General features: G+C 35.7%; 1 protein-coding gene across 6 annotated transcripts in view; it reads left to right on the top strand.

The window, feature by feature from the left end:
• Positions 1-16,152, top strand: part of SENP7 (SUMO specific peptidase 7) — a 151,794-nt gene that overhangs the window by 103,848 nt on the left and 31,794 nt on the right. For all 6 annotated transcript variants that reach the window (XM_053670309.1, XM_053670306.1, XM_037131628.2 and 3 more), the window contains 4 exons: positions 5,671-5,850; positions 7,370-7,632; positions 9,317-9,450; positions 10,870-10,986. In XM_053670309.1, coding sequence (XP_053526284.1) covers positions 5,671-5,850; positions 7,370-7,632; positions 9,317-9,450; positions 10,870-10,986 — 694 coding nt within the window. The remainder of the gene's footprint in view (positions 1-5,670; positions 5,851-7,369; positions 7,633-9,316; positions 9,451-10,869; positions 10,987-16,152) is intronic.

Raw genomic sequence — 16,152 nt, 5'->3', positions numbered from 1 at the left:
GCCTGTGCTCAATCCACTGAACTACACTAGCTAGGGCTAGAAACAACTTTTAAAAGCTGGGTATCTTGCTTCCTAAATAAAATTAGGGTTCTGTTACTAAAATTTCTGTTAGTGGGTAGGAATAGCAATAGGCAACTCCCACTTTCAATGACTGCCATAGCCCTATAATAGAATAAACCAAATATTGGAATTTTTGGTAATGAGGTAAATATTTCTTATGATGGTGTTAAATTCCTTTTTTAAGGGAAAAATTTAAAAGGATTGTTCCTGAAGAAAATGTAGCTTTCATAGTAAAAACTTGGAACATTTAATTGAATTATAATTGTCTAGACTTCACAGAAATACTATGAACTATTTGGGACTGTGAGCTGCATGAGGAAGAAATGCTGAGAAGAAGTCTTGCTGAAGATTCTCACTCCTCTTTTAATTTAATGTCTTTGCTGCCAGTTTCAGTGGCAGTTTTCAGAATGGGTGAATTTCAGTGTTTATGGATTGGAAGAGTTAATATTAAAATGTCTATCCTATCCAAAGCAATCTACAGATTCAGTGTAATTCCTATCAAAATTCAGTGGTCTTTTTCACAGAAATAGAAAAAGATATTCAAATTTGTATGGCACAATGAAAGATCCCAACTAGCCAAAGCAATCCTGAGATAAACACAGCTGGGGGCATCACACTTCCTGATTTCAAACTATATTTCAGAGCTGTGGTAATCAAAAAAAGTAGGATATTAGCATAAAAACAGACACATAGGTAAATGGAACCAGAGTTGAGAGGCCAGCAATAAACCCACACATATTTTATCAATTAATTTGCAACAAAGGAGCCAAGAATAAATAATGGGGAAAGGATAGTCACTTCAATAAATGGTGTTAGAAAAGCTGGGCAGCCACATCCAAAAGAATGAAACTGAACCCCTGCCTCTACTATACATGAAAAACCAATTCAAAATGGATTAAAGACTGAACATAAGGCCTGAAACCCCTGGGAGAAATCCCTGAGAGAAAACGTAGGCAGTGAGCTCCCTGACACCCATTTTGGCAGTGCTTGTATGGATTGGACACCAAAGGAAACAACAAAATGAAAAGGCAGCCTGCAGAATGGGAGAAAATGCTTTCAAATCATGTATCTGATTTGGGGATAATATTCAAAATATAACGTGAACTTATACAACAATAGCAAAGCAAAACCAAAGTAAAAAAATTTTTTTTTTGATTAAAAAATGGGCAGAGGAACTGAATAGACATTCTCCAGGGAAAAGATACAAACGGCATATGAAAAGGTGCTCAACATCTCTAATCAACAAGGCAATGTAAACCCAAACCATAATGAAGCATCTATCACCTCACACAAGTGGTACGCACAGTTGGTGGGAATATAAATTAATGCAGCTATTATGGAAAGTAATATGGAGGTTCCTCAGAAAAATGGAAATGTTATATGATTTAGTAATCTTCTGGTTATACTTCCAAAGGAAATGAAAACAGGATTTTGAAGAAATATCTGCACCCCATGTTTGTTGTACATTATTCACAGATATGGAAACATTCGTAGTGTCTGTTGATAGGTGGATGAAGATGCAGTACACACACACTGGCATAGTGTTCAACCATGAGAAAGAAGGACAACACGATGGACCTTGAAGGCATTGTACTAAGTGAGAGAAGCCAAACAGAGAAAGACAAAAACACTGCATGATATCGCTCACTTATAGATGAAATCTAATAAAGCTGAGCTCACAGAAACAGAGATTACGGTGGTGGTTAGGAGGGCAGGAGCAGGGGTTGGGGATTGGGAATGTTGGTTGGAAGAAATACTCAGTTATAAGATGAATAACTTCTGAGGACCCGATGTGCAGATTTGTTACTATAGTTAATAACAAATACTTGAAAGTAGCTAAGAGTAGATCTTACATGTTCCTACCACCAAAACGAAATGGTAATATGTGCTGTGATGGAGGTGTTAGCTAACATTATGCTGATAGTTGTGTCACTGGGATGGGGACTTGGCCTTGACTAGGTCTGCTGAGGGCAGATCAGTAGTGCGTGGGTTCTTGACTTTGTGCAGAAAAGATTTCCCAACCCAAATCCAGGTGATTCTTTAAAAAGATTTTATTTATTTATTTAATTTTAGAGAGAGGGAAAGGGAAGGAGAAAGAGTGGGAGAGAAACATCAATGTGTGGTTGCCTCTCATGTGTCCCCTACTGGGGACCTGGCCTGCAACCTAGGCATGTCCCCTGACTGGCGACCCTTTGCTTCACAGGCCCGTGCTCAATCCACTGAGCTACACCAGCCAGGGCACAAATGCAGGTGATTTTTAGAGGACTTTCATTAAATCTGGAGCTAGTGAAATGAGGAAGGACCTAGGATAGAACAGCAAGAGAGGGAGTAGGTGGGAAAATGAGTTTAGGCTGGGCTGCCCTGGCTTGCTAAGAAATCAGAGAGAAAGGGGCCTTGGAGATGGTGTAACAGGATACTCAGGATGAGCTACCTCTGCCCATTGCTCTCAGTTGTAAGCCTGGTGAGGTCCCTTAGAGTTGAGATACATGCCTTTGGGGGAAGAAGAAGGAGGGAGAGGAGAGGGCTTGCTCCTGGGAGGGAGACTATTCTGGGACCTTTGTTTTGAAGGGTTTTGAAGCCTGGGGTTTCAGGGGAGATCTCAGGGAGGATCACAACAGAATATTCAGCTTTGTGCAGATGTGTGCAGATGTGCGCAGATGTGCCAAAATGAGATTTATTCCCTTAACTTCATCTGTCCTTGGGTTGGCAAATGGCACTAACTGGATTTCTGCTAATCTCCCTGAGTAGGGTGATTTAAGTTGTTTACTCTCGAGTTGGGAAGCAGTGCAAACCATTTATTCTTAAGCATCCTTGGTTTAGGGAAGATTGGATTCAGTAGATGGCTGCAAACTGTCTCTGTCTCAGTTTCCTTATCCTGCTTGCCCTGATTTACTAGCCTGTCCCAGTTGCAATGCAGAAAATGTGTTTCAAATCAACATGTTTTATACGTAAACTCACACAATGTTTTATGTCAATTACATCTTAATCAGTTGGAAAAACTGATTACAGTATTTAAAAAATACAGTAAAATGAAGAAGGATAGCTAGGGAGGGAGAAAGGAAGAGCCAGAGAATGGACTTTAAAAGTATGAGCCAATAGAAAAGACTATAAAATAGATGTGAAGAGAGAATTAGAACAAAAGAGCTAGAGATGAAAAAATTAGTGTTTATTTTTTCTTGGAAGAGTCAGTGAAAAAGGAAAGAGGGAAGGGGAGAGGGAGGGAGGAATGGCAGAGGAAAGGAGGAAGGGAGGGATAAAGTGATGAGGGAAAGGAGGAAGGAGGAGTGAAGTAAGGAAGGAAAGATAAAGGAAGAAAGAAAAGGCAGACAGGCAAGCAGGGCACAGACAGGCTAGGTATAGAGAAAGAAGGACAGGGAGCAAAAATGGAGTAAGGACACAGAAAAAGGCTATAAAGAAAGAAGGAAGGAGAAAGATACAAAGGGAGGAAGTGGGAAGAAAAGTTTGAAGTAATGAGTCTGTAAGGAAGAGTAAAATCTCAAAGAAGTGAAAGAAAGAATGTGTAAGGATTTGAAAAGGAGGAGCTACTAAGAAAATTAAGTATGATTTTGAACAGTGGGGAAAGAAATCAGTTGAAATATTACAGTAAAATATAAGATGGATGACAGGTAGATAGGAAGGTTGGGCAGGTATATAAAATACATAGAGAGCCATAGATAGGTGACTGATAAGATAGTCTGTTGAAAGGAACCAATAAATAGAGAGTAAAAGAAAGGGGAGCTAGGACAGGACGGGCTAGGAAGAGAGGAAAGGCAGGCACATTAGTAGGTACAGAGGATAAATAGGAATAGAGAAAGGGTGCAAGAAAAAGACATGGAGAAATGGAATGAGGGAAGGAAAGAAGGAGGAAATATGAAAGGAAGATGTTCAAAATGGATTAATTTATAAGAAAAAGTAAAAAAATAGAATAGCTGGCATGGGAACATTAGGATAAGTAGTAAGTATTTGAATGCTTGTTGTAAAATGCTTTAAAACTTTAATGTACATGTGAATCACCTGGGCTTTTCTGTTAAACTGAAGATTCTGATTCAGTAGATCTAGAGTGGGGCCTGATTTGCTGTGTTCTAACAGGCTCCCAGGTGGTGCCAATGTCAGCAGCTGAGGGATAAATTTTGAGTGGCAAAGTGCCAGCAGATGATCAGGGGAGGAGCACTAAAAAATTTGTCTTTAGTCAGCACCCATCTTGGGTTTATACTTAGCTGATATCTCTATCCCTAGTTTAGTGGCTTATTTTGTTAAAGTACCCGATGACCTTCAGGACCTCTTTATACAGGTTTTTTGTATTTCTTTGAATAAAAAAAAAAGTCCTCAGAGGGTTTTGGGTTTTTTTTTTGGCTCACTAAGAGCGGGGAAGAGTGATAATGCAGAGTGATTACCCAGAAGTTCTGGGAAGTAAAACCTGTAAGAACTTTAAAAGAAATATCATCTTAGACCACTCAGAAGCTCATACTATTATTGAGAATCTTTTAATAGTGGCTAAGCTGTGTAGTAGAATGCAGATATTTTGGGAGAAGGAAGATAGGCATAAAGTGGCTTATGGTAGCATTTGCAGGCTTGGTTGATAGTAATGACTGAGATAGGAATACATAATTTTTTGTTATATTAAGCTTTTTTGCATTGGTAAGATAGTCTTCTTCTTCTGATGCAGGCACTGGCCTGCAGTGTCCACGTCATTATGGATGAAATGAGGCATTCACACAGATTACCAAGTCCTGTGGAGGAAAAGGGCGGGCATGACTTTTCTCTCAAGGGGAGCAAAAGCTGTGGCCCTTTCCGGCACCGGCCTTTATTGGGTTTTTTTGGCACTTTACATGAAGGTCCTCATTTACTATGCACAGGTTGCTTTAGGTGGTTACCTTGTCCAGAAAACAAAGGAGAGGATGCTGGTAATCACATCACCTAAGAGAGATATTTGCAGATGAAAAGGCAAGAGTGGCTGAACCAGTTACAACTGGGCCTTGGAAGGTTTAACATGGTTTTTAGGAAGTTACTTTGCAGTAAATGTTTGCCACAAATTTGGGTGAGGGAGTTTTTAGCAAAAAGCATGACTCAAAGAGGCGTAGGTACATAGCAGGCCGGATCCCCCACCACAGAACCTATCCATGGGCGTGGGTCCTGTGCATCTCCCAGTGGGAGCTGGGCCCACGCCACGCAGAACGGTCTCCTACATTTTACCTTTCCTTCCCCTCCTTCCCCTCCTCCCCCGCCTGCCCCACCTCTCCCTCCTTCTTCTTGTGGCATTGAGAATTCTTAGTAAGAACTCTTTGGACAAGATTTTATGCTATGGAAATTTGCATTTATATTTTTCACTCCTGGATATAACTAAGATCATATAGTATAAGAGACTAAATTCCCTACATTTAATTATTTAATAAATATTTAGCCCTTTCTAATTGTAATGTGATATTTTTTACTGTAATATTGTTTGGGGGTATTTCAGCTATGTTTAGTGAAGTGCACTGGAAGTGATATTTTTGAAAAAAATTGGCAAATAATTTTTTTGAAATACAGTATACTACAGTTAGAGAGTGCTTAAGTGTTGTGTTCCTAAATAGATTAATTTATTAATTTGTTATATTTTATTTGTTTTAGTGTCCCTGAATGAGGTTTTATTGGTAGTGGATACCACACATTTAAAGAGGTTTGGCTTATGGACAAGTAAGGATGATGATCACAGTAAGAGGAGTCATGCTGTTCTCTTCCTCTGGGTCTCTTCACCTTACCTTCAGGAGATTCAGACCCAATTAGAGAACTCTATGTTAAGCCAGCAGTGTGAGTATAAAATGATTTCTAAATTTCAAGGTAACTAAGAAGTCCTGTAAATAAAATTTTCTTTTAAAATAATTTTTAAAAAGATTTTATTTCTTTATCTTTAGAGGGGAAGGTAAGGAGAGAGGGAGAGAAATATCAGTGTATGGTTGCCTCTCATGTGTCGCCTGCTGGGAACTGGCCTGCAACCCAGGCATGTGCCCTGACTGGGAATTGAACCAGTTTTCCTTTGCTTCACAGGCCCGTGCTCAATCCACTGAGCTACACCAGCCAGGGCACTAAAATAATTTAATAAAATGTAATTTCATTAAATTGAAATTAGGTTCATTGAATTAAAATTTTTTATCCCTTAATATAATGTAACATAAATTATTTTATTTATTCACATAATTTTTCCTGATAACTTTACTCAACTGAATAACCTTATTTTCTAAAATAAAAGGAATGCCTTATTTTTTAGTCAGTTACCATCCTTGACTCCCTTTCTTACGAATTTCCTGCCCTTATTTTTTAATGAACTATGAATGAGGTATGAAAATACAGAAGTCTTTGTATGTTTTCTTTAGTTTCTTCAATGTTTTCTTTAGTTTCTAAAAGAGAAAATCAATTTACTTATACGTGTATCTTTTCTCTAAGAATGGGTTGAGTACTTTTCTATATGCTCCCATAATACCTACGTAAATATGTGTGTTATATATTTGAAGTCAGCTATTTTGCTTTCCAAATTAATTGGGGAAATTCTTGATTACATAGCAGAGAAGTTGGCGATAATAAGGCATTATAATAATAATGGATATAATAAGCCATTGTTATTATAAGACATTATAAAGACATCTCTGTTCATAATAAGCCATTTGTAATCATTATGGGGGAAGAGAATGTCATTTGAGACCATTATAGAAATGATTGATTAAAGAAAATTATATTGAAGGAAGTGTTTGATTGGGATACATATATATATTTTAAAGGTTTTATTTATTCATTTATAGAGAGAGGGGAAGGGAGGAAGAAAGCAAGAGAGAGAGAGAAACGTCAATAAGTTGCTCTTGCTCATCCCCAACCAGGGATCTGGTTCACAGCCCAGGCATGTGTCCTGACTGGGAAATAGAACCAGTGACCTTTCAGTTTGCAGGCATTCAACCCACCAAGCCACACCAGCTGGAATTGGAATATTTTTTTAATTAATAGATTTGATACATGGAAGAGGGTAGAGAAAAATAATTAATTGCTTAGTTATCATTCATTTATTCATTCATTCAGTAACAAAATATTCAGTACTACCTATTAAATGCCAGGTCTTGAAATACAGAGGTCAGTACCATTGTGGAGGTTCCATTCCAGTGCAGTCAGTAGGAGTCTAAAAATTGTGAATTTTGGTTCTAGGTTACTAATGGTCTATTTTGCGATTAATTTGCCTGGGTTAGTACTTTGTTAGTAGTTATATACCAATCTTACTGTTATTAATAATCAAGTTATTTAAATTATAATATCCTTTAAAATAATATTATTGATTTTTTTATAGCAAAGTCCAGTGAATTCATTTTCCTTGAACTACAAAATCCTATTTCACAAAGAGAAGAATTGAAATTGAAAGATATTATGATAGAAATAAGTACAGCCACTGGAGAATCAGAACTTTCTTATCCATTGTCTTGGGTTCAGGCACGTCCTTTATTTCAGAACCTCTCTTCAGAGGAAAGTTCTTTTATTCATTATTACTGTGCTTCAGCTTGCTCTTTCCCTGCTGCTACTGCTGAAGAAACGAAGATGAAATCAGTATCTCAGGTAAGCATATGGCTAATGTTATATTATATTATATAATATAATATCATTCGTGAGGGGGAGGGAAAAGATTTGGTAAACATTCTTTCATTGAAATTAGGCTGATTTCAAAATGCTATTTTGCCAAAAAGACATGTTAGCCAACCTAAAAGAATTCCTGCTGCCAAAGCTAGAACAGTTTGATCAGCAAAATCAATAATGATAGTGTGTGATTATTACCAAAGATTAAAATGAATACTACAAAATCTATATTGTTAGGAAGAACTGAATTAATTTATGAATATATAAACAATAAATGATGTATAAAGGACAGTTCTTTATTAGAAAAGTATTCCAATTAATAAATATAAAAAGAATAAGAAATATAAAACTAACTTTGGAAAAACCATAGTTAGATTTGTAGCAGGCAAGGTCCAAAAGATGCTAAACTTCATGGGTGAAAACTGAAGGAGAAACAGGATATGTGCATAATCTTAAAATCTCTTCCCCAATACACTGATCAGTTACAAGAAGTAATAGCAATGGAGAGTCCTGGCAGACATCAATCGCCTTAGCCACCCAAGTGATCCACCTTAGCCACCCAGGTGATCCAAGTAATAAGACATTTCAACATAATGTACCTGTCACATCATGCACTGAGAAGGGCACATCACTACAGTGGTATTCTTCCCAATATTGTATAACCTCAATCTAACCATGAAAAAAACCAGAAAAACTCAGTTACAAAATAACTAAGTGATACTCAGTAGAAATACCAAAGTTATGAAACACAAGGAAAGACGAAAGCATTGCAGTAGGGTCCTGATACAGAAAAAAGATATGAGCGGAAAAACTAGTGAAATCAGAGTCTGTACTTTAGTTTATAATATTATACTAAGGTTAATTTCTTAGTTTTGACAATTGTACTATGGTTATGTAAGGTTTTAATATTAATGGAATTTAGAAGAGGCATGTTTGTTTTTATGTAATTTTTCTATAAGTCTAAAATTATTTTGAAACAGTTAATAGTAAGTTTAAATATGTTGTGTTTTTTTTAAATAAGACTTTGGTAATATACATATGGCTTGCGTCTGCCAAAGACCTCTAGAAAGAAAAGTGTGTGTTAACTTTGCTGTTCGTTAAGTTTGGGCATGTGAATGGATATGCTCACACACACGAGTTTTGGTCTAGGGCAGCTCTGTTATTTAAAAGGCTTATAGGAAGCCACGTTAGGAAGAGAAGGCATGAGACTACCTACCTCTGTACTTTTTATATATATGTTGCAAAAATTTTGTGTGGTCACTACATTGTATATGCAGATTTATATATATTCTAGTTTTCCATTTATTTATAGAATCTCAAATTATATTATTATAAACTCAGTCTCTTTCCATTTTTTCCCTTTTTTTATCACCTCTTTTGTTCATTTTAAACTGCAGAGTTTTTAGATTCTCTTAATTATAAGGCCCAGATTTGTAAGTAATACAAGTGAAACTTTGACCATTGTATGCACAATGTCTTTTGATCAAAAATATTGTTTTGATGTTTATAGTTTTGCAGATATTATTAAAGTATAGATATAACTCATTGATTTGGATTTCTTTTAGTCATATATTCTCTTATAAGTATAGGTTTTTGACTGTCCTTTTGAGAGTTAATATGTATTTAAGTATTTATAAGGAGACTTTTTTTTGCCATTTCCTGTCAGCCCTCAAATATAGATATGGCCAAACCTAATTACACCTTCCTGCAGAAGCAAAGTAGTGGTTGCTATTCACTTTCTATTACATCTAACCCAGATGAAGAATGGCGAGAAGTCAGGCACACTGGACCTGTTCAGAAGTATGTACTGTGTCATGTCCTCTTTGTAATAGGTGGGCACACTAGTAGATTTCATTCATGTTGCTGATTTGAAGTAGTTTGCCTTTTTTAGTGTTCTGAGTTTTACTTTCACAGTAATAGCTAATAACAGAAATGTTTTTTAAAAAACTTACAAGAAAGTTAAAAAATGTTATTAAGGAAACAGTTGGTGCCATTTTATCTAGTTTTGTGTTAATAAGACAGAAATGGCAGCCAAACTGTCAAATTTTGTAAGATTAAAGCATTTACTGAAAATATTTGAATAGCAGTGTATGATGTTTAAGGTTATATATTTCATATCTGATTGTAATAGAAAAAATGAGATTGTTTATAGAGTGTGTCTCAATTTAAGGTACTTTGGAGTTTATCAGAATTTCCCTTTCAGAAATTACTTCTTTGTTTATATTTCATCTTTATCTTCTCATGGTGGGAAGGTAGAATTGGAGGTGTGTGCATTTGAGGGAGACTTTATTCCTCTGTAAGTCTTTTACTCTGTTTTAGTGGGGAAAAACACATGAAAACATGGTGTAAGAAAATAGCCATTAAAATAGAAGCCATAATATTAGCATTTAAAATTTTCACATATTCTTTTTTGATTTAGGTGCCATGGTTATCAAGATGAAATCAATTACAATTGACTTTTATCTTTTTGGGTCCTTGTGATTCAAAAAGTGCATATTATACCTTTATTATAATGTTGCATTTGTGCAGTGCCCCTCATTGCATTTGTGCAATGAGTATCACTTACAGGAATTCACAACTAGTCTTACTTCTGAAGTTCAAGAGGGTACCAGAAAAAAGATGCCTAATTAGTTGTCATTTGTTTTCTACTTATTTTTGGTTGTGTTCTAATTGTTCATTCCCCTATGTTCTCTTTAGTTTTACATTTTAAGCACTTTGTCATGAGAAAGTTGCCTCCCAAACCTCCCATGTTATTTCTTTCTTACCCACCTGCTGGTTAGACTAGCCACCAGTAGAGAATAGTTTTTGGCCGCTGGCTTTTCTGAATGGAAAGGAACTAGGAATCTGAATAGGGATTCACTCAGAGTTGGAAAGTAGAGCATAGGATAGTCTTCTGTGGTTTATTACATGAGTTTGTTGAAAGTTAAAAATTAGGCAGGAGAAAGACATCCTCAGTGGTATTGTAACTGTAACCTATTGATTTAACAGATGTTGAGACTAGCCCACATGACAAGGGTCGGAAATGAAAAGTTGATCAATGAGAGTACTATAAGTAGCTTGTGAAAATGAAGGAAAATATAATTGTTTGTATCCTATCAAATTTTTTTTACTCTACATATTTTAGTTATTGAATACTACTTCTCTATTATTATACCATATAACAGATCTTTGGGATACTAGAATTTTCAGTACTAATATACTTTATGTTTCCTTTTTAAGGTTGATTGTATATCCTCCACCACCTACTAAGGGGGGATTAGGAGTAACTAATGAAGACCTGGAGTGCTTAGAAGAAGGGGAATTTCTTAATGATGTAATTATTGATTTCTACCTTAAGTAAGTACAATGCTAAATAATCTTATTTGTTTTACAGGTTTTGATTGAAATCTTAAAGCAAATGTTTTTATATCTGAAGTATTTAATTCTAGATAAAAGTAACCTGCCAAGATAGCAGATTTGAAACATTTTTGCCTACTAAGGTTTCTCTAGAGTTAACTGAGTTCAATTCTTTTACTTCAGATAGGTACTATATATACTTCAGAAGAGCTACTGTTTTTTGTTTGTTTTAGTTTTTGATTATTCTTCTTTTATTCTGGTGAAAGAAGTACTTACATAATTGTAAATCAGTTTGGGAACTAACTGAAAAGAAGCAATTCTGTGTAGTTATCTATTTCACCTTTTTTAAAAAAAAACAGGGATATAGAATCTTTAAAAAGATTATTTAAAACATGGTAAAAGTTCTGTAACTGGCTTTTTTCACAAATAATATATCTCAGACATAATAAAATATTAATACATAAAAATTTGCTTCCCTTTCTTTTATTGCTGTATAGCGTTCCACGGTTTAAAGTCCGTTTAACCAATCATTGTTAATGAACATTTAGGTGTTTCCAGTTTTATTGCTATTGCAAGCCATGACTCAATGAAGATCTCATACATATATCTATGTTCATGTGTATGTTTCTGATGAATAGTTTCTCAGAAGTTGCATTCCTAATTAAGAATATGCATGTTTTCAATTTTTAGAGACTGCCAAATGGTATTTAAAAAGGCTTTATCAATTTGCATTCTCATTAATACTGGGTATTACTATCTTTTTACTGTCTAACAATCTGATGAGCCAAAGACTGGTGTCACATTGTTGTTACACTTTGCTTTTCCCTGATTACTTTTGCATCTGAACATATGTTTATTGGTGATATTTTTATTGTATTTTTTTCATTACCATTTATTTATCCCCCTTAAATCCCACAGTTCACATTTATTGATTTGCACATGTTGCACCATCCATGCTTTCCTGGAATAAATCCCACTGGATCATGGTATATGATCTTCTTGTTGTATTGCTAGATTAGGTTTGCTAATACTTCGTTGAGAATTTTAGCATCTATGTTCATCAGGGATGTTGGCCTATAATTTTCACTTTTTGTAGTGTCCTTAACTAGTTTTACAATTAAAATAATTCTGGCCTTGTACTATGAGCTTGGGAATCTTTTCTCCTGTTGAATTCTTTGGAATGGTTTGAGAAGAGGTGTTGGTTTTTCTTGGAATGGTTGTTACTTTACCTGTGAAGTCATCTGGTCCAGGACTTTTGGTTATTAGGAGGTTTTTCATTACTGCTTTAATTTCAGCAAATGTCATCTGCCTATTCAGATTCTGATTGTTCTTGGTTTAGTTTTGAAAGACTGTATGTTACCAGGAACTATCTATTTCATCTATGTTGTCTTTGTTAGCATAAAATTGTTTATAATGTTTTCATGCAATCCTTGGTATTTCTTTGGTGTCAGTTGTTGTTTCTCCTCTTTCATTTCTGATTTTATTTATTTGGTTCCTCTCTTTTTTTCTTGATGAGTATGGTTAAAGTTTTGTCAATCTTGTTTATCTTTTCAAAGACCAGCTCTTGGATTCATTAATTTTTTGTGCCAGTTTTTAAAAATTCTGTTTTGCTTATTTCTGCTCTGATCTTTATTACTGCATTTTGGTATGAATAATGCACTCTTGTGTAAAATGCACACCCACATTTTTGGCCCAAACTTTCAGGAGGAAATTTTCATTTTAATTTTTTAATTCAATTTTTTATTTATATATACATCTGAGTATTGTATTCCATAGTATTACAATGCATAGGGATATTGTTATTGCTTTCCAGCATTACACTGTTATTGTGTAAGCATAAATAAAATAATTAAGAACAACTATATAGATACAGAATTAGTATTACCTGTGTATAATGTGCATCCTTATTTTTCTCTCAAAAATTTGGGGAAAAGATGTGCATTAATCATGGCAAAAGGTGGATGTCTTCTTTCCTCCTACTGACTTTGGGCTGTGTTTGTTCATTTTCTCCTTCCTTTAAATGTCAAGTTAGATTGGTTATTTGTGCTTTTTCCTGTTTCTTGAGATTGGCCTGTACTGCTATGAATTTATGTCTTAGGATTGCTATATCTTGTGTTCCACAGATAATTGGATTGTTGTGTTGTCATTTTCATTTGTTTCCATGTTCTTTTTGCTTTCTTCCTTGATGTCATTGTTGACCCATTCATCGGTTACTAACATGTTATTTAGCTTCCATGTCTTCATGTATTTTTCAGTGTTCTTGTGATTGATACCTGGTTTCATAGCATTGTGGTCAAAGAAAATAACTTGATTTGAGTTCAGTCTTCTCACATTTATTGACATTTGTTTTCTGTCTTAACATGTGGTCTATCCCATAAAATATTCCATAAGCACTTGAAAAGAACTAATATTCTGCTGATTTGGGGTGAATTGCTCAGAAGATAACAATTATATCCATTTGATCTGGTGTGTAATTTAAGGTTGTTGTCTCCTTGATTTGCTGTCTGGAAGATTGTATCCTTTGAAGTCAGTGGGGTGTTAAAATCCCCTATACTGACTGTATTTCTGTCGATCTCTCTCTTTTTTGTCCATCAAAACTTTTACATATTTAAATGCTGCCATGTTGGCTGCATAAATGTTTAGTAGGGTTATATCGTCTTGATGGATTGTTCATTTATCATTAAGTAGTGTCCTTCTTTGTCTCTTATTATATCCTTGGTCTTAAGTCTATTTTGTCATATATAAGTATTGCTTCCCCAGCTTTTTTTCCCCTTTCTATTTGCATGAAATATCTTTTTCCATCTCTTTACTTTTCATCTGTGTGTATCTTGTTCTAAGGTGGGTGTCTTGTAGACAGTATGTGTATGGTTCTTGTTTTTTTACCCATTCTGCTACCCTATGTCTTTTGATTAAAGCATTTAAGCCATTTACATTTAAAGTGATTATTGATAGATATGTATTTTTTGCCATTTTATTTTTTAACTGTTTTCTTTGTTTTTTTTTTAACTTCTTCTTAAAGCAAGCCCTTTAACATTTGTTGTAATACTGGCTTGCTGTTAACGAATTTCTTTAGCTTTTCTTTGTCTTGGATCTCCTTATTACTTACTTCTTCAATTTTAAATGATAGTCTTGCTGGCTAAAGCAGCCTTTGTTGTGGGTCCTTGCTTTTCAACGCCTTGATATTTCATGCCACTCCCTTCTGGACTGAAATGTTTCTGTTGTAAAATCACATGAAAGTCTAACGGGAGCTCCCTTGTAGGTAGCTGCTTTTCTCTTGCATCTTCTAAGATTCTTTCCTTGTCTTTAAGCCTTTCCATTTTAATTATGATATGTCTCGGCATGGGTCTGTTTGGGTCCATCTTGTTTGTGCTGTCTGTGCTTCCTGGACTTGTGTGTTTTTTTCCTTCACCAGATTAGGGAAGTTTTGGGTCATTATTTCTTCAGATAGATTCTTGACCCCTTGCTCACTCTCTTCTCCTTCTGGTATTCCCAAGATGAGTATGTTGGTGTGCCTCATGTTGTCCAAAATGTTTCTCATGCTCTTCTCATTAAAATTTTTTTTCTTTTTGCTGCTTTACTTGGGTGTTTTTTATGACTTTGTCTTCCAGAATCTGATTTGATCCTGTCATCTGTTTATTCTGTCCATTGTATTATTTATTTCAGATATTTCATTCTTTAATTCTGGCTGGCTCTTTTTATGGTTTCTGTGTCTTTTTTCATGCTGTTAAGTATTCTTATAATCATTACTCTAAACTCTATATCTAATAATTGCTTGTCTCCATTCTATTTAGTTCTTCTGCTGGAACATTTTCTTGTTCTTTTATTTTGGGCTTTTTTCTTTGTTTTCCCATGCAGGCTACCTCTTTGTATTTTTTCTATGTATTAGGTAGATCTGCAAAGCCCCTGGTGCAAGCCTGTGACAGATACTGCCTGTACTTGGCCTTAGGCAACCTATTGGAGGTATCAGCAATCCACATCGTGCGGCTCCCTGTGCTTATGTGCAGAATGACCTAAGCCTGTCTTTTCCCAGCACCAGCCTTGGGGGAAATTTAGCAAAAGTCTCAGAGCTCCAAGACCCAACTTTGTCAGTGAAATAGCCTCCAGCTGTACTCCTCAGCAATCTGACTTAAGTTACATAGGGTGGGAAGAGAGGGATTTATTCAGGTGGGGGCTATTTCTTCCCCTCAGGCTGATGCCACATTGAGGGGAGTGCTCTGTCTGGAAAAGATGGTTTCTACAGTATGGGGAATGACTCAGCTCAGGGATCTTGGAGGCTGACCCTTCCGCTCTTTGCCCAGAGCCACCAACCCCAGAATCTCCTCACACATCTGTAGTCCAGATTGCCCTGCCTGTGCCAGAGCTCAGGGTAAGTGGCTGCAAATGAAACTTTGTGCTTTGGCCCTTCAGGAGGCTCTTTGTGTCTCTAGCAGTCCTTCCCTGGTGGACAGGAACCCTGCTGCTTTTCACAGCCGGATGTTATCTGGGTTCCTTTCCTGGTTCTCATCTCATGCTTAGGCTGGGGAGCCCAGCTTGGGGTTTAGACCTCACACTTCTCAATGGGCATTCCCAAGCCACCGAAATATCCCCCAGGAGCTTAGCTCACTTCTTTGAACTGTCTCTAATTATTTCACTGACCCCTCTCAGACTAAATTTATTATCATTTTACTTAAAGCCATATTGTTTGACTGAAATTCAATACTTAGTCCAGTCACTCAGGCCCCAAATATCATACTGTCATTTATTCTTTATTCTAGATATACAATACAGATTTAATCTCTAGAAGTTTGATTTGGGTCTTTTTATAACTGCCATGTCTCTATTTAGGTATGATAACTGTTTGGACTATAGTTACAATAACTGCTTCAGTATGCTTTTCTACTTATATCTATTTTAAGTACTGGGTCACTTGGGTCTGTTGTTTGTTTTTTTGCTTCTTTGCATGATTGGTGGTTTTTTATTTTAGGTGCTAGGTATTTTTGTATTATTTATAAATATTCTTGAATTTTGTTCTGGAACACAGTTTATTTGTAAGTACTTTGATGCTTTTAAGAGTAATGATTTTTATGATTGGTTAGCCAAGACCAACAAATTAATACATACTTCTGAGGAAAGACCTTTTTGAGTATTTTACCTAATGCTTCATGAATCATGAGGTTTTCTAGCCTG

This window comes from Artibeus jamaicensis, unplaced genomic scaffold (genome assembly GCF_021234435.1).
Source record: "Artibeus jamaicensis isolate MK-2021 breed Jamaican fruit bat unplaced genomic scaffold, CSHL_Jam_final contig_558, whole genome shotgun sequence".
Classification (NCBI taxonomy): domain Eukaryota; kingdom Metazoa; phylum Chordata; class Mammalia; order Chiroptera; family Phyllostomidae; genus Artibeus; species Artibeus jamaicensis.
The sequence above is the reverse complement of the archived record's forward strand: the minus strand, read 5'-3'. Positions and strand labels throughout refer to the sequence as shown.